The sequence below is a fragment of the Xyrauchen texanus genome, chromosome 23 (assembly GCF_025860055.1).
Source record: "Xyrauchen texanus isolate HMW12.3.18 chromosome 23, RBS_HiC_50CHRs, whole genome shotgun sequence".
Taxonomy (NCBI): Eukaryota; Metazoa; Chordata; class Actinopteri; order Cypriniformes; family Catostomidae; genus Xyrauchen; species Xyrauchen texanus.
In genome coordinates, this window is record NC_068298.1 from 5,336,014 (window position 1) to 5,355,472 (window position 19,459).

Genomic DNA, 19,459 nt, shown 5'->3' on the forward strand with positions numbered 1-19,459 from the left:
ACTTACAGAGCACTTATTACAGGAACAATCCCCCCGGAGCAACCTGGAGTTAAGTGCCTTGCTCAAGGACACAATGGTGGTGACTGTGGGGCTCGATCCTTCTGATTACTAGATTACCAGTTATGTGCTTTAGACCACTACACCACCACCACTCCACACCACTCCTTTTCATTCTTTAATCAAACTAAATTGTTCCAAATTCATGATTTACACTGGCAACCAAATGTTTGAAATAATGTACATAATTTGCTCTTATGGAAAGAAATTGGTACTTTTATTCATAAAAGTGCCATTCAGCTGATTACAATGTATAGTCAGGTAATGAATAACGTAAAAAAAAAAATACTATTACAATTTGAGGAAAAAAATGTCAGAACTTCTTAAACTACTTCAAAGAGTTTTCATCAAACAATCCTCTGTGTGCAGCCATGACAGCATTGCAGATCCTTGACATTGTAGCTGTCAGTTTGTCCAGATAATCAGGTGACAATTTCACCCCACACTTCCTGTAGCACTTGCCATAGATGTGTCTGTCTTTCGGGCACTTCTCACATACCTTACAGTCTAGCTGATCCCACAAAAGCTCAATAGGGTTAAGATCCATAACACTCTTTTCCAATTATCTGTTGTCCAATGTTTGTGTTTCTTTACCCCCTCTCTAACCATTTATTTTTGTTTTATGTTTCAGAAGTGGCTTTTTCTTTGCAATTCTTCCCATAAGGCCTGCACCCTTCTCTTTACTATATATATATACATATATATATTGTATATGAGTAACTGGTGTTTTTGTAAACAGATGTGAGCAGCAAAAGGAGACATCACCCATCAATGAGAGTTTCAACAGGTTAGTAAATAGTTTAGTAAGTTAGATGAAGTAAATGTTCAAAACAAGTAAGTGATGATTAGAATAATCAAACCTAAAAACACCTTAAAACAAAACACAGCAGACAGTGATTAATTAATACAACAAGAAACATATTTTATAAAGGGCGATTCAATGACTGCGGTGCCATTTAGGCCTTTTACCTCTTGAAAATCAAACTTAACTTTCTGTCAATTATCAACATTTTATCTAAGAGAACATAATTTTAGCCAGTAAATATACAGTAAATTATATAATGTGAGGAATAATTGACGACGGACGGAAATTATGGATCTGTTGAATGCTTGATTCTGATTGGTTGACGGATGTTCTAAGGTGTGCAATTATTTTTCTTAAACACACGGCTATGAAGTATTTCCAGATCTTGACCACATTACGGTTCTGTATCACTTCGAATTAATTACTATCACGCCGAATTATTTCAGTTATTTCAAAGAGCCCTACAGGCTACCAAAACAAAATAACCATATAAGCAAAGACAATGGGTAAAGTGAATTGGTAAGACCAATGTTTATAATATCCTACATTTATTTCAATTTCGGTTGAAAAGCGACCTCGCTTCTCGTCTCACACACACACACACACACACACACACACACACACACACACACACACACACACACACACACACACACACACACACACACACACACACACACACACACACACTTGTTGGTGCAGTTATCATTATGAGGACTCTCCATAGACATAATCCCCTAACCTTAACCCTCACAAAATACTTTTTTGCATTTTTACATTTTCAATAAAACATCAATTAGTATGTTTTTAAGCGTATTATGGGGATACTAGAAATGTCCCCATAAACCACATTTATAGCATAATATCCTTGTAATTACCAGTTTAGTAAAAAGTCCTCGTAAACCACTTAAACCTGCCCCCACACACACAACCTTGTTATTAATATGCAGAAAAGCTAGATACACTTGATCAATAAAACAGTCTCTTGTCTGAAATATCTGTGGGAAACACCCATGCGCTCCCCCTCCCTTGAGCTCTCAAACCTCGTTATCCTCCGTTGCTAGTTCTAAAGTGATGTTTTCGAACTAGCAAGGAAGGCTCGGACTGTATTAAAGCAAGACGTTGAATCCGTGGTGGAAGAAAGTAGTTCCACTCACAAAAGCATTTTAGAAAATGTCTTGAGATTAAACCCCGAACGATGTCTTACGGTGTGGTAACCGTAGTATAAGCGGGATAATTGACTCCGGCCCATTGAATTACTGAAAAATAATGCACACCCGAGGTGTAATGGCCCGCTGCGCATCGTGACCACATTGGATGTGCATTATTTTCCAATAATTCAATGGGTCATCATCAATTATTCCTTACACAAATATATATAATGTGTGTGTGTGTATATATATATATATATATACTGTATATATATATATATATATATATATATATATATATATATTATTTTGTACATGTGTTTTTGGGGTTTTGTTTTTTTGTGGACCATGGCTGCATATTTCTCAACTCTGTCAGCCAGCTCAAATGTGATTAAAAAAACAGGAGCGATTTATTTTCATCATTTTGTGATCAAACGATTAATCTACATGGTTGAATGCCACATAACAGAATTGAATATTGGGTAACAGGGTTGAACATAGAACAAGACTCAGTTTACTGTGTTTGTGTTCTCTGGTTTGGCCCATCTTTTTCATACTTTCCATTTTCTTGGGCCCAAACTAGACATCCTCATCAAGTTTTGTCATCAACATGATCTCATCATCGGCCATGATGGCAAGACGACCCTCTTTAATGATGTACATCTCTTTTCCAGTGTTCCCTTTTTGGCAAATGTAGTCTCCATGGCTGAAAACCTGTGGTCGTAGCTTCAAAACTAGTTCCATCCAAAGACCCGCCTCATTGTCCTGGAAGTTATGGACTTTCTTCAATGTTTCCAAGTGCACATTGATAGCGATCTTGTCCCGTAGTTTGTTGGGCAGGTTCTTCAGGAACCTCATCCACTTCTCACTCATCCACGGCTTTCTTGTTGGTCCACAAGTAGTAAAACCATTTGATGACCCAAGCTTCTAGCTCTTTGCAGATCTTTCGAAACTGCATGTAGTATTTGATCATGGCATCGATGTGAGACTGGAACTCTGCTCTTGTGGCATTCATATTCGATATCATGCATCCTACGTTACCAACGATCGTGGTGAAAATGAGAACGCCATCGATGAAATAAAAAACGACAAAAGGATACTTCTCATCACGCACAGGAGCGGGCATTTCTCCAATGGTCGTTAATGTGTGAGTGGACCAATAAAGGCAGTAGACGTATTCCCGTGCGAGAGTCCCAAACTCAGGATCAGAGATGTTTGGGTAGAAGACCCATTGGTCCGTTCCAAAACCCAGAGACTTGGAGATGGCAAAGTAGATCCAGTGGATGATATCTAGCAGTTGTGAAATTCATTGATCAAATGAAATGTATTTTTACACAATATTTATTCAAAATTCAAAGACCTGAGACCAACATGGAGGACGCAACACTAAACATCCTATCTGTTACGAGTGCATAATACAGCAGTAAACGGTCCATGTGTATGTAATCAAGTGTTGGCCATAGCTGCTGCATCAAACACTTGCCGATGTGTGCAAACAGTGCACTTCAAAGACACAAGCATCTGCTGGAATAACAATAAGCCTTGGTGTATGAAAGCCCTCTTGGTATACTGTATATACTGTACATACATATATATATATATATATTAAACCACCAAATAATATGGTTGGCAAGTCTTAGTTGGTCTCCCAGGATGGTCAGTTAGCTGGTTTTAGAGGGGTTTTGGGCACACTTCAGCTATTAAGACCAGCTTAAACCAGCTGAGACCAGCAAACCTAGGCTGGTTTAAAGGTTTGTTTTTTCCAGCAGGAAAGTTTTAGGAGTTTAGAATAGCAGAGGACAGAGAAAAGGAAATTTAGATTCCATTTCAGCTCTTTAAAGTCTGTTAAATTCTGTTAGCTACATACAAAGCTTTGAATGGTCTAACTCCACAGTACTTCAGTGACCTTCTGACATGCTATATTCATTACGATCACAAAATTCTGGCTTTTTAATAGCTCCAAGAATATAAAAATCCACAAAAAGAGGTAGATCATTTTCCTATTTTGGCTCCTAAACTATGGAATAGTCTCCCTAACACTATTCGGGACGCAGACACACTCACTCAGTTTAAGTCTAGACTAAAGACTCCTCTATTTATCCATCAAGTCACAATTAGGCTGCTTTAGTGAGGTCTGCCGGAACCAGAAATGGTAAATGTAAATGGTCTGCACTTTTATAGCATATCTTAGCGGTTAGCAAAGCGCTTTACATTGTGTCCAAATCACCCAGTCACAAACACACACACACCAATGATGGCAGAGCTGCCATGCAAGGTGCTAGCCTGCCATTGGGAGCATCTTGGGGTTCAGTGTCTTGCCCAAGGACACTTCGGCATGTGGAGTCGTGTGTGCCGGGCATCGGACTGCCAACCCTGCGATTAGCTGCCGACCCGCTCTACCACCTGAGCCACAGCCGCCACAGAAACATCCATCATGATCTATAACTCATTGAATGACATCTACGCTAATATTATTCTATTTGTTTCTATGCCTCAACCTCACGATTCATATCCCGAGGTGACCAGAGATGGCCAGACCCAGCTCTGTTCCTGCTTTGTGTCTCTGAGTGATGATGACTAAATGCAGCCGGTGCCAGCCAGACGTCACTTCAGACTTTTACGATGGACTTCAGAGGATGAACTGATGCCAACTCCAACTGTAAGACATTGGATACTTCATATGCCACTGCCTGAACCTTGGACTTAGGATTGACCCCACCAAACCTCACCGAAATTACCTGGAGGTTGAACTGCACCTCATTGATCTCTGCCTGCGCCAGAGATCCATGGAATGCATAGACTAAATATTGCCAACAAAAGCCTTCATCAGCCAATTAACAAGGACAATTGCATCTATGTGAACTTCTGCAATTAATCAAGATGGACTTCAAAGACTTTGGTCATTAATCTTACAGTTCAAACACAATCGATGTTTAATCACTGACCCTTAACACTTAGTTTAATAATTTTAAACCATGATTTTACCTATACATAATTAATATTTACATTACATTCATAATGTTAGCCAGAGGGGAACTGGCCCCCACAGTGAGTCTGGTTTCTCCCAAGGTTATTTTTCTCCATTAATCTACATCTTATGGAGTTTTGTGTTCCTTGCCACAGTCGCCTACAGCTTGCTCACTGGGGTTATTAATACAATTATCATTTAATTATTTTTAAACACTATTAAAAATCGTATTTTATCGAAATTACACAATGATGTTTAATCGATGTGTGTTGTGAAAGCCGCTATACAAATAAAATTGACTTGACTTGATGGACTACACTCTTGAAATCAAACTACACAATGATCACTCTTAAGACTTTATAGATATCGGTTTAATTTTCTGTTGATGCATGATTTTCTGTAAAGCTGCTTTGAAACGATGTGTGTAGTGAAAAGTGCTACAAATAAAAATGACTTGAAAAATGACTTAAAAGTCAAAAGGACTAACTCATACAGCAGGTGTCTATACATATGAAGCTATGATACTAGAAATCATTTTAGCTTTAAAAAATGCATCAACTTTAAGTCAACAATTACCAAATAAACACACACATGTTGAAGCTGAAATACTATGAACAGTTTTATTTTCTGCTTCATTTGTGATGTTTTTCAATTACAGACATTTGATGTGAGCTGCTTCGGTCAACAGTAACATGCCACTTCCAGTTTCGTTCCCAAGCAACTGGTCAGTTATCAACCAACACTAACAGTTGCATCTCTATTTTCAATCTTCATTCTGAACGTACAGCATGAATTGGTTAATGCTTAAAGCTTTTTTTAAAGACATATTCTGAGAATTGTATTGTTATAAATATATAGATCATGCAGAGTTCATTCTGTCAGAGCTCTCTTGTATGTAAAAAGCCTTTTTTGCTTATACATATATACATATGCATACAATGAGATTTGTACTATGGAATGTGTTAAAGCGTTTTACCATCATGTATACATATTTATTAATTTCATAACATGTACAAAACAAGGAAAATAAACAGTCCAATTCAATGACAAAAAACAAAAACACAATGGTGAGCTGCATAGAGGCAATACTGCATCTCATAAGGCCAGTTGTGATGCAAAACGTTCAAAAGCTGTCAAATTGAGATGTCCATTTAAAACTAACCCAAATTTAATTTATCATGTATGCAAATAGAGTATTTCAAAGCAGAGTCTGACATGGCTTGAATCGAAGTCATTTGATTGAAGACATAATTTGACATGTAGAGATGCTGTCTGTGTGGAATCATACATCATTTAATCACCCTGAAACATGATTCTTTAACATCTGTCGGCATTGCTTTGTTTGTTTGTTTGTACTTAAAAGTGGTTGTAATAAATTTACTGAGCCAGAAACCTTTCATCCAGCAAAATGGCTTTTGGGTAAGACATCAGCGTTTGATTGGCAAGGTCCAGTTTTACGCCCTCTTCATGCCTCTGCCCATTAGACACGCGAACACAGTCATCACCATCTTGGGTTTCACCTCCACAAGATCATCGGGTAGAGCGTACAGACGAGTGCCAATTTTCCTGGCCATGGAAACAGCATACCTGCACATATGAGACCCACAATGAAATATTGGATTGATCCATTGTTTTCACTCTCTTTTTAAATTTATGGCAGTGTTTTACTCTTATACTTTCATACATTTTAGAGCTGAATGATTGTTTTAAATCATGACAGGTGATAACAACAATCATCTCAAGTCATTCAAAAATTATATTTTCACACACACACACACACACACACACACATGTTGTGTTTCCATGTTTTATGAGGACTTTCCATAGACATAATGGTTTTTATACTGTACAAACTTTATATTCTATCCCCTAAACCTAACCCTACCCCTAAACCTAACCCTCACAGAAAACTTTCTGCATTTTTACATTTTCAAAAAACATAATTTTTCTCATGGGGACCGACAAAATGTCCCCACAAGGTCAAAGATTTCGGGTTTTACTATCCTTATGGGGACATTTGGTCCCCACAAAGTGATAAATACACGCTCACACACACACACACACACACACACACACACACACACACACACACACACACACACACACACACACACAATTGAAAATGAGTGAGAAAAAAACATGACATGAAGTTAAGACAGATTTTACTAAATTTATGTTGTCAGACCCACGAAGTTCTTTCAAGGTTCCTGTCTATTTTAATAATAATAATAAAAATCATGTTAATAATAATGTGAATACAACAAAAAATACAATAAAAAAAATTAATAAATGTTAGTATTTGGGTAATAACAGACACTGAATCTTTTGGGAAAATGTTAAGGCTATTTTATAAATTATAATAATATTTATTATAATTATGATTAATAATAATAATAATAATAATAATAATAATAATAATAATAATGTGTTTTTGACCATAAAGTCTAAAGACATTAAAGAAATTGTCAATGGACTAAAAAAAAAGGAAGATTGAGGACATGCTTACTTGTTGTTTTTATTTTATTTAACTTTATTTGTATTTGATATTTTCTTTTGACTAATCTTAAAAGTAATCATTAAACACTGTTTGACAATAATGTATTCAAATGTATTCTTAATTTCTAACATTTATTTCAGATATCAAATATATTTATTTGTATTCACTGCAACAATAACTGAAGAACGACCCCCATTTTCTTCCATTTCAAAATTAAAATAGAGTTAAAAATACAAATGCTGAATTTCATACCTAATACATAATATAAATATTCCATATAATAATCAAGTAATAATGTATTTTTTTAATTATTCAAAGCAGCAGAAATAATAGCATAATACAGATTTTCTGATTTGATTCTGATTCACAATCTCTCGATTTGATTCCAATTTCAATATGATTTGATTTGATTTGATTTGATTGTAACTATTTTTGGTATATTTCAGTTAAAATGCCGATTCTGTTTACATGTGATTGAAATCCTCTCTCAACTAACGCTGTTCATTATTCAGGGAACCACCTAACTTGGTAAATTGTAAAAATATAAATTTTACAAATTAACAAATGGCCCAAATTATGCAGTTCAATTGCTATTTATTATCCAGATATGATAATCAACACAACCAAAGCTTAAGTAAACTATAAAGTAAAAGATCGATCTCTGGGTTTTTTATTTTTTAGAATTTTTTCCCCCTTTTCTCCCCAATTTGGAATGCCCACTTCCTAATATGCTCTAAGTCCTCGTGGTGGTGTAGTGACTCGCCTCAATCCGGGTGGCGGAGGACGAACCTCAGTTGCCTCCGGGTCTGAGACCGTCAATCTGCGCATGAGGAGGTTACCCCATGTGACTCTACCCTCCCTAGCAACCGGGCCAATTTGGTTGCTTAGGAGACCTGGCTGGAGTCACTCAGCACACCCTGGGATTCAAACTCGAGAACTCCAGGGGTGATAGTCAGCGTCTTTACCGCTGAGCTACCCAGGCCCCTCGATCTTGGGATTTTAAGATATCATTATCAGAATCAACCAGAATGTATCCATTTACATTCTCCTTCAACAAGTACTTCAAACATTGTTGCACATTAAGTAATGAACCGTCTTAAGTAATCTTACTTTGCATTGTCCAGTTTGTCTTCATCACTGAGGCTTCCGCTCTTGACGAGGTCATAGTTGACAGAATTGGGCTGGATGGCATCAATCAGGTCCAATACTGCCAGACTTGAGCTGATCTCTTTGTCCTACAGCACAGACCACTACACTTACTTCTGATATTCAATCAAAACATGCAAGTACACTAAATACTGGATGTTGTATTAAGCACGAGACAATGAATGGAGCTACTGCAATGTAGAATGATGGTTGGATAAATTAAGGATAAAAACGTCACAAAAAAGTTCACCTTGAAACTTGATATTTTGGTTGATTTTCCTGCATTTGACAGTGTTTTATTAACCCAGTTGACGATGGTGTCATCATTGACTTTTTGGCCATCTCCCAGATCCTCCAGCACATTCAGAGTGTATCTAGCGGAAAACACATCAGCAAAAGAGAACGGCTGTTAACGTAAGCAATCTTTTTGTTGAGTGTACCTCTTTTATTTTAGCCAACAGGGTATGTCTAAATGTAGTTTGTGCTTAACCTCCTCATGAGTTGCCAGACCAGGGCGAGAGTGAGGGTGGGATTCCCATCATTTAAGTCTTGCCCCCCGATGCCCACCAGTGAGAAACTGGCTTTGGTCTTCCCCAGTTCCACAGCGTAGTTACAGTTCTCCAGCTGAAAGTGCACACACAGACAAACAAGATCTTATAAAGATGACAGAATATATTTTGTCCCAGATATCAACATTACAAACTTGCCGTAAAGGAATAGTTCACTCAAAAATGAAAATTTGGTCATAATCTACAAGGTTTTGCAAGTTCATGTGAGAACTAGCATTGTTCTGCGCTAAAACAACGAATGCTCCCGTGTGAACGCGCTTCACTGTGAGCTGTGCTGGGTAGTAACAGATTACATGTAATCCAGATTACATAACCAGATTACAAAAATAAAGTACATGTAACTGGACTCAATCACATTTTAAAATAGTAGTTACTTTTTATAGATTACGTGATTACATAATAACAAGGCAGCGGCAGTAAATTGTTAATCATTTATTGATCATCCTAATCATTCTCTTTTTTTCAATCTTCTACATTTTTAATTGTAAATCAGCGTTTGGTAAGTCTTTGAGTGTTTTCGTATAGAACTATTACTCGCTACTACCCAGCCAGGTAAAGATGGAGTGGTCTACCTCAGCATTTAACCACTGGATCTATAGAGATAATTTAATTAAAAAGAATGAAATTACACCAGTGGTGTGCAGCTCACACATTGAACTTAATTCCTTCAAAGGATCTAGTGGATGCCATCTCTAAGGGTACTGCCCGCAGGGTACACAATAGTTCAGCGGCAAGATGTGTAGCAATATGGAACAAAGCTCATTGCGCTACTGTTGCTGCTGAAGCAGTGGAGTCCAATGCATGCAACTTGACAGAAAAGTTGACACAATTGTTCCTTGTGTGACTCGGTGGAGCTCAGCTGTTTTAAATATTCTGCTCTTTTAGAATATTCTTGCTGTTCAAAAGATATCTTGCACCTCATTTTTGGATTAGGTGATGGACTATCAGTAAAAAGTAAGGGTTAAATGTGTTTTCAGATGAAAGCGTTGACCTAGCAATGTTGCTGTTGATATTATGGCCAGTGTAGAGTGGAGGAGGGCGGGACCGGGCTGGAACAACGCACGCCTGATAGGGGCGAGCGAGGGATGAAGGCGGCCGATGACGACGGTCCGAGAGAGAATTACAGGCAGCCACTCTGTGTGTTTGTTTGTGTTTTTTTTCGTTCAGTTTATTATTAAAACTATTATTTATATTGTCAAGCCGGTTCTCGCCTCCTCCTTTCCCTTTAACCACCTTTACACTGGTGCTGAAAACCCAGGAAGGTGGAGGGATAAGCCGTAGTGGAGTTCTCGCCGCTACCATCCACCCCAACGGCCATCTTCCGGAGGACAGATGAGGCAGTCCTCCAGCCCCTGGCGGACGGAATGCCCCGCCGCTTTCTCGGGGAGCAGAAGGAGTCTTCCCCACCCCTGGCAGCGGTTCTCCCGCTCCAGGCGGTCAGCAGTGAGCCCCTCCCCACTTGCGGTTGGCGGTCTCAGACCCCGCCACGTTTCAGTGGCTGGTAGGGGACTCCTCCGTCCCTGGCAGCGGCCCTGACCGCTCTAGGCGGTCGGATAGGAACCCCTTCTCCCCTCGTGGTCGGCGGCCATTCCTCCGCTTCCAGGCGGCCAGGCTCCTCTGTTCCCCGGAGATGGCTACATTTCTCCCGCCGTTGCCTCAGGCCGGGAAGCCATTGTTCCAGTCTGGTCCCGCACTCCTCCGCTCTACAGTTATTAATGTTCTTTATGTTGCTACTGTTTTATGCACTTAAAATTAACTTGATGTCTCAGTGTTTTGAATTATAAACCTTTGGCCATGCACTGTCAATGCTATTAGATTTAATGTTTATTTCATTCATGAAATGGTTAATGAACTTTATAAAAAATGTCATAAGGAGCTCTTTTTGTTAGCAATAACGTATGGAATACATTTTCCTCTTTGTACTTTTATGTTAAAATGATTATCCTACTCAAATGCATGGTGACCCAAAAATTTAATTTTGTTTTCATGTAATTTTTAATCAGTACCGGATTACAATTCACAAGTAATCCACCCAGCAATAACTGTGAGCAAGCTTCTCTCATAAAATGTGCATCGGATGTCAATAAAAGGAATAGTTTAATCTACAGCGTTTTGCATGTTCATGGGAGAACTAGCATTGTTTTGCTAAAAACAACGTAATTTCTTGTGTGAACGTGCTTCCCTGTGAGCAAGCTTTACTCATAAACATGTCAAAAAACGGAATAATTCACCTCCAAGAAAAAGAGCATTTTGTCATATTTAACAATGTTTTGCATGTTCACGACAACACAAGTAGTTTTGCGCTAAAAACAACAAGTTCTCGCGTGAACGCACGTCACTGTGAGTGAGCTTCTCTCATAGATGTAATGAACATGCAACAGACGTCAAGATTTCTACTGAAAAATTACCTAAATTTTGGGTTGTTACTCAACAAAACCTATTGCACACCTTCATAACAGTTTGAATATGATGCATTAGTCACATGGACTACTTTTATCATACTTTTGGGTGCCTTTGACCATAATATTCATTAGAATATCTACTGTATTTGAAAGAAGAAAGTCAGTCATACAGGTTTGGAATGACACAAGGGTGAGTAAATGATGACATAATTTACATTTTTGGGTGAACCATCCCTTTAAGACAGAGATATCTCATACGTAGGACACCCAAACTTTACTGAAGTCCACTATCATGTTGCTTTTATACTACATTTTGTGTTGGTTCAAAATGATAAATGTTCTAATTAAATTGATAGAAATCTCCAGCATAAAGCATGTACAAATCTACAAAAGACATGTAATAGTAATGTCATAAGGCAATACCTTTTTCATGTTGGCCCCTAGTTTTGGATATGGAGGCTTGTTGACTTTGTTGTTCCAGTCAACGGGAACCTTGATCTTCTCATACAGCTGCAGGATGACCAGAGCATCTTGAAGATCACTGAAAAGACCATAACAGATTAATTACCCACTCAATAATAACATTAGATAACACATAGATACAGTTGAAGTCAGAAGTTTACATACACTTAGGTTGAAATCATTACAATTTTTTACCACTCCACAGATTTATTTTAGCAAACTCTAGTTTTGGCAAGTCGTTATAGAACATCTACTTTGTGCATGACATGAGTAATTTTTCCAACAATTGTTCACAGTCAGATTGTTTCACTTTTAATTACTATATCACAATTCCAGTGGGTCAGACCTTTAGGCTAATTGGAGTCAATTGGAGGTGTTCCTGTGGATGTATTTTAAGGCATACCTTCAAAATCAGTGCCTTTTTGCTCGACATCATGGGAAAATCAAAAGAAATCAGCCAAGACCTCCGAAAAAAACATTGTGGACCTCCACAAGTCTGGTTCATCCTTGTGAGCAATTTCCAAATGCCTTAAGGTACGTTCATCTGTGCAAACAATGGTACGCACGTATAAACACCATGGGACCATGCAGCCATCATACCCCTCAGGAAGGAGACGCAGTCTGTCTCCTAGAGATGAACTTAGTTGGTGAGAAAAGTGCAAATCAATCCCAGAACAACAGCAAAGGACCTTGTGAAGATGCTGAAGGAAACAGGTAGACGAGTATCTATATCCACAGTTAAACTAGTCCTATATCGACATAACCTGAAAGGCTGTTTAGCAAGGAAGAATCCACTGCTCCAAAACCTCCATAAATAAGCCAGACTACAGTTTGCAAGTGTACATGGGGACAAAGATCTTACTTTTTGGAGAAAAACCTCTGATCTAATGAAACAAAAATGTAACTGTTCATTATGTTTGGAGGAAATAGGATGAGGCTTGCAAGGTGAAGAACACCATCCCAACCGTGAAGCATGGGGGTGGCAGCATCATGTTGTGCTTGTGCTTTGCTGCAGAAGGGACTGGTGCACTTCACAACATAGATGGCATCATGAGGAAGAAAAATGATGTGGATATATTGAAGCAACATCTCAAGACATCAGCCAGGAAGTTAAAGCTCGGCCGCAAATGGGTCTTCCAAATGGACAATGACCCACAAGCATACAGTACATCCAACAAAGTCAAAGTATTGGAGTGGCCATCTCAAAGCCCTGACCTCAATCCAATTGTGGGCAGAACTGAAAAAGCGTGTGCGAGCAAGGAGGCTTACAAACCTGACTCAGTTGCACCAGTTCTGTCTGGAGGAATGGGACAAAACACCAGCAATGTATTGTGAGAAGCTTGTGGAACGCTACCCAAAATGTTTGACCCAAGTTAAGCAATATATATTTACATTTATGCATTTGGCAGACACTTTTATCCAAAGTGACTTACAGTGCACCTATTACAGGGACAATCTCCCCGGAGCAACCTGGAGTTAAGTGCCTTACTCAAGGACACAATGGTGGTGGCTGTGGGGATCGAACCAGCGACCTTCTGATTAACAGTTATGTGCTTTAGCCCACTACACCACCACTCCAATTTAAAGGCAATGCTACCAAATACAAAACTTCTGACCCACTGGGAATGTGATGAAATAAATAAAAGCTGAAATAAATCATTCTCTCTACTATTATTCTGACATTAAAATAAAGTAATGATCCAAACTGACCTAAGACAGGGAAAGTTTTCTACGATTAAATCTCAGGAATTGTGAAAAACTGAGTTTAAATGTATTTGGTTAAGGTGTATGTAAACTTCTGACCAACTGTATCTGCTTGCAGTAAAAAGTTCCAAAATACCAAAAACGTTACCTTTACCATTAAGTTTTTTGGGATTTACGAAACCCAACGACCAGAAAGGTAATCGTGTGTGTGTGTGTGTGTGTGCGATTTACTTATATAAGTGATTGACATGGCTGACACCCAAAGAATTCATCCAGTTCCTGAATGTTCTCTCTTCTCTGGTTTCTCCTGCAGTGATCAAATAAAAGCAATTTAAAAAAGTGAATTTTTTAATTGCCCAAAAGTTCACCACCATGCTGGTCTCAAGAAGGAATGAAGAGGCTTGGATTCCTCCTTAAATACAAGTCTATTTGACTTTCTCACACATTTTTTCATCTACTAGGCAGAAATAGGATTAATACACATTCTTGATTTAAAATTCAACTAGTAAAAAAACACAATTATTGATATCTTTAACTGCATTTTCACTAGTGGAATTTCACAATGACCTGTCATTCACTCCTATTCAAAATGCAATTACAGATATCTATAATTAATGTCTTAATAATTGAAATTACAAATACATATAATCTTCGTACTGTTTACTAGCAAAAATAATTGTTGATATAAAATTACATTGTTTTTAATAAAAAACATTTTTTATATCTGAAATTTGTTTTTCATTAGCGGCAATGTTTATGTCAGATATCTGTAATGTGATCGCAACAATTAAGAAATCCTTTTAAGCTATCTTACTCTTTAAATTTATTTATATCTGAAATCCATTTACAGATATCTGAAATGACAAATCTAACATTTAAATATAAAAATAATAATTTTTACTAGTTGTAATTCTATTGTTGATGTCGGGAATGGATATGTGTACTAGTAACAATATAATTACTGATATAAAAATGGTCATTTTTACTAGTTTGTACAAATAACAATGAAATTAGGGATATACAAATTTAATTTTAACTTGTAATTCAATTGCTGATATCAAGAATGGATATTTTTACAAGTAACAATGTTATTGATATAAAAATTATAATTTTTACATTAAGAAGTGCATTGATTTGACCTGACTTGAAATGCCAATGTCTACCACAAGAGGGCGCCGTTTTATACCATTAGGGTGTAAACTGTTGCAACCTCAGGACATTACCCAACAGCCATTCACTTTGAATGTCTGGCTGATGTGCCATTTCCCCCCAAAAAAATTAAAAATAAAAAACTCTGGCAACGTCGCCCACTCTCCTGAATCATTACGTAACACATGTATTTAGTAAATGCTAAAATGGTACAAACCAAGTGACAGGAAAGAACAGCAATTATAAAACCCACCCTCCAGAAGTCCCCAGTTGATATCTTGATTCTCGGGTTTGGTCAGCGCTGGGTACTTGTTGAAGAGATTGGCAACAAATGCCAAGTTGAGTTTCGGGTTGCCAGACACGACGTCAGTGGATGTGACAAACTGCCTGCAGCCGAGTTTGTCTGCCTGCAGCAGCATACACTCCGCTCGCTTCAGGTCATCTTGCTCCTGCAGAATGCAAACGAATCACATCAGGGATTGCAGAAAATCACTATACATGGTATCCGACAAACTTGGTTAATCTTCTCTCTGCTTCTGTGGAACAAATTTGCTTAAGCCACATATGCAAATATTCTCCAATACTACGTCATGCGTCAGTGGGAAAACAAAAAGCTCGGATCAAAATCAAACAGCATTAAAAGGAGATAACAAAACAGAAGTACTAAATTTGCAAAGTTCATGGGGTGTACAACACAACAGTGCTTAAAGTGACATCAAACCTTTCTGGAAAACAAAAACCAGCCTAACAAGCTGGGAGACCAGCAAAGACCAGCTGACCAGGTCATGTATTTAATGGTATAAAATTATGTAAAATCCAATTTTAGTTCATGACATAATATTGAATGAAGTGAGTACATTTCATTAACTAACTTAAAAAGCTGATGGACATGGATTTTTTACCAAGTAAACATTTTATAAGAACATTGCACATTTTGGACTTTATTTAAGCGTTTAACCACGTATCACAAGACATATGGAAGCTTAATGCATGCTATATGTTCCATTAGACAGCATCTCCTTGCATTACTGGCGAATAAAACCATATACAGAGCTGTGCACGCAGAGCAAAACACATTGTTGTAACAGTTAACAGATCATTTCTGCAAACAGTGAAACCATGCAAGCTCAATACTTGTTCAAGCCCAGCGCATGCTAGAAACAACAGCTTCAAAAAGTTACGTAAAAATTTACTTATTTTGTTTACCAGTGAAATGTACTCAAATTAGCGAATAAACACAAGGTTTTCTACTTTAGGATTGCTACATGATGACACATTGTATAATTTGTATATTATATAATATACAAATAATATAATAATTTGTATAATATAATACATAATCATAAATACAATTTACTTTTAAGCTAGAGCATTCATTTTGACATGTTTGAATTAATACAAATGTAGAATTTACTTCATATTTTCAATGTATAAAGTGCTTAATTTTTCAGCAATAGTCACTTCACCACAAAATATTTCTTTCAGTGTCTGAAACTAAATTTCCAAACTAAAATCACCAATTCTTTTTTTGTAAGGCTTTTCAACAAGATGTGGTTGCATGTGATGACACTAACTGATATTTCTTTTGCATTTATTTAGTGAAAAACAAGCCTTGATTATTTCGAAATCAGATTAAATATTCTTAGATTCACCATTAAATCTAATTATGGTTAAATTATGAAAAATAAATAAATAAATAATAATAAAAAAAAATTAAAGCCATAAAAATTCTTTAAAAGGAATATTCCGGGTTCAATCCAATTTAAGCTCAACTGACTGCATTTGTGGTTTTATGCTGATTTGACCAAATTTTAATTTTTGGGTGAACTATCCCTTTAAGACTTGCCTTCCCTGGAATATCCTCTCAGACCTCCAGCTGGATTAAGCCCCTCCTTAATACCCCATTTGAATTCCGCTCCAACTCTCATGCTTTATGGACTTGCCCAGTCCACACTTCCTACTCCACCTGGGCCAACTATTCCTCCTCCTGCCAATCAGTCATAAGTTTTCATACCTATCTGGTGGTGGTTGGTGGCTCTCTCCCAGCACATCCTTCCCTACACAATGATTAAATTCAAGCACATCCATAGTTTTGTAAAGATAATGCATAACTATGTCTACCCTGCTCGCCAGAGTTTCCATAATCTCAAGCATGGTTTCCTTTGCATAGGTATTGCACAAGCCAGCTCACCCTGGCCGGACAGCTCACACTATCATGGGATATCTTTCAAAAAGTTATTGTATGGCAACGTCGCCATTATCGTATGGCTTTACGCATGTTATTCACCTTTCAGCAAACCTATCTTTTGCTGTGGCTCAGTTGGTAGAGCGGGTCCGCCACTAATCGAATATTCAAGTTTAGCTAAAACAACAGCATTTGTAGCATAATGTTGATTACCACAAAAATTTTTTTGACTTGACTCTGGCAGGGTCATAAATTAACTTCTGTAATTCTAGGGCAATTTTTGCCCCCGGGATCTATTTTTAACGGGCGTTTTTTTTACCCTTACTTGGCCGTTTAAAAAACACAGTGCGTCCCCTTTTTGTGCAAAATACTTTCATGTAATCAATATATTAAAATGCATTTCTAATTCATTCAGTAAGGCTGTTAACTATACATTTAAATCAGCAACAACTCAATATTTTGATAATATGTATTACGCTTAGAATAAAATATTAAGAAATGCATCATAACAAAAAACAATTCCTTCCGGGGCAATTTTTGCCCCTGATTTTGGGAGCATTTTTGTCACTTGCAGTGCCCCAAGGCCCCTTTAATGTCTGACTCTGGTCTCTCATTTATTTTTAGAAAAGAGAAAATCACTGTTACAGTGATGCACTAACAAATGAAGTGAATGGGGCCGTTCTATAAACGTTAACACAGTTTCAAAAGTATTGCTTCAAGGCGTAAACATTGTGTTTCATATTTATTTTTTGTACTTTTTGTGCTAATCAACATTATGCCATAATTTCACAAATGCTGTGGATTGACCTTAACTTTTGTTGAACCCGGAACATTCCTTTAAGTCTGGGTCATGTTCAGCTGTCAGCCTGACCACAGCCATCTCATTCAGCACAGAGTCAATAACAACTTCCCTGAGCAGCATGTGAGGTTAAATACACTCACATGGCACAGTCTGCCCTGACTCACAGAGCATTCAAACATCAGGCCTTAGTGTGTTTGGAGGCTGCTGGGACATGCAATTTTTATTATTGTCCTCGAGCAGTGAATTATTTGAATCATGGTATATTGGGGGTTTAATCTGGCATCTGCAGTGGGTGTTGTGTTGTTACTGTAACAGGGCTACAGATGGGTAAATGTGTTTTTTTAAGCTCGTTTTCCAGTTGTGCCTACTGGAGGTCACTATTATAAAAGTTATTTTGAGCATAAACATGTTGCCTGAGAATCTGTAGTTGCTTTTGTCAGTGTAACCTGCATTATAAGCAATCGTTTAAAGGGATAGTTCTGCCAAAAATGAAAATTCTGTCATACCTTTTTCACCCTGATGTTTTTCCAAACCCGTACAAGCAATGAAAGTGAATGGAGACCGAGAATGTCATTCTCTCTAACATCTAACATGGAAGAAAGTCAGTCATATGGGTTTGGAATTTTTGGAATTCCTTTACGGAATCTATCGGGTTCAACAGAACTCTTATCTGTGATATGCTGTCGATTACAGTGATTAGCGCCTTTACATGGTTCTTACAAGAGGTGAAAGCTTGGACTTAACTTTGCACAGACAAGGTGTGTTTTAACATTTATTTTGGTGCAATGCCTTGACCCATAGACTTGTATTATAATTGCATTACTGTAAACAAGACTTTTGACTGTTTTTACAAACTGAGGGACTATTTTCGACCTCAAGTAGTATTGAAACCTGAATATTACTGAGGAGGCGGGGATTTGGCCGAGCGCCATACTGTAGAGAGTGAGGCCGGTGGAGATGAGTGGTGAAAGATTTACACCTTTGCATAACACCTGTTTTGTGTTCCAGTGAGGAGTGACAGGGCTTATAAGGTGATATCCAGACATTTAAGCAGACATTTTGTTTAAATAAATAATCTACCGCTGTTGGAATTGGCGTCTCCTGCTTTCTCATTCCCTGAATCAAAGATCTTGTTACACTGGTGCCAAAACCCAGGATTGAGGGGAGATACGTCATCATGGAGTCTTTGCCGTTGGCTGACATCATCAAAACCCTCGCTGGTATCCATCAAAGTCAACACCAGGCCCTCCTCAAGCTATGTTCTGAACAGGAGCAACATTTCAATGTGCTCCTGCAAGCCTAGGCGGTGGACCAGCAGGTGTTCCAGAGCTTGTTGCCGCATGGGGGTTCTCCAGCAAGGACACGGGCCACGGGACCTCCACCTCAGATCACCCTGGCCAAGATGGGCCCCCAGGACAATCCCGAAGCGTTCATTGAGTTGTTTGAGCGAGCCACAGCGGGGTCGGGCTGGCCCCAGTCACAGTGGATGGTCTGCCTGCTGCCGCTCTTGTCAAGGGAAGCCCAACTGCCTGTGGCTAACCTGATTAACCTAATAAGACAGC

General features: G+C 38.1%; 1 protein-coding gene and 1 pseudogene across 1 annotated transcript in view; both read right to left on the bottom strand.

Annotated features, from left to right (window-relative positions):
* Positions 1-2,592: 2,592 nt before the first annotated feature.
* Positions 2,593-3,929, bottom strand: LOC127663260 (cyclic nucleotide-gated olfactory channel-like; annotated as a pseudogene).
* A 1,666-nt stretch (positions 3,930-5,595) lies between these two features.
* Positions 5,596-19,459, bottom strand: part of LOC127663404 (plastin-3-like) — a 35,504-nt gene continuing 21,640 nt past the window's right edge. The window contains exons 10-16 of the mRNA XM_052154980.1: positions 15,164-15,359; positions 13,993-14,068; positions 12,019-12,136; positions 9,115-9,248; positions 8,875-8,998; positions 8,589-8,713; positions 5,596-6,568 (exon numbers count right to left, since the gene is read on the bottom strand). Coding sequence (XP_052010940.1) covers positions 6,436-6,568; positions 8,589-8,713; positions 8,875-8,998; positions 9,115-9,248; positions 12,019-12,136; positions 13,993-14,068; positions 15,164-15,359 — 906 coding nt within the window. The 3' untranslated portion in view covers positions 5,596-6,435. The remainder of the gene's footprint in view (positions 6,569-8,588; positions 8,714-8,874; positions 8,999-9,114; positions 9,249-12,018; positions 12,137-13,992; positions 14,069-15,163; positions 15,360-19,459) is intronic.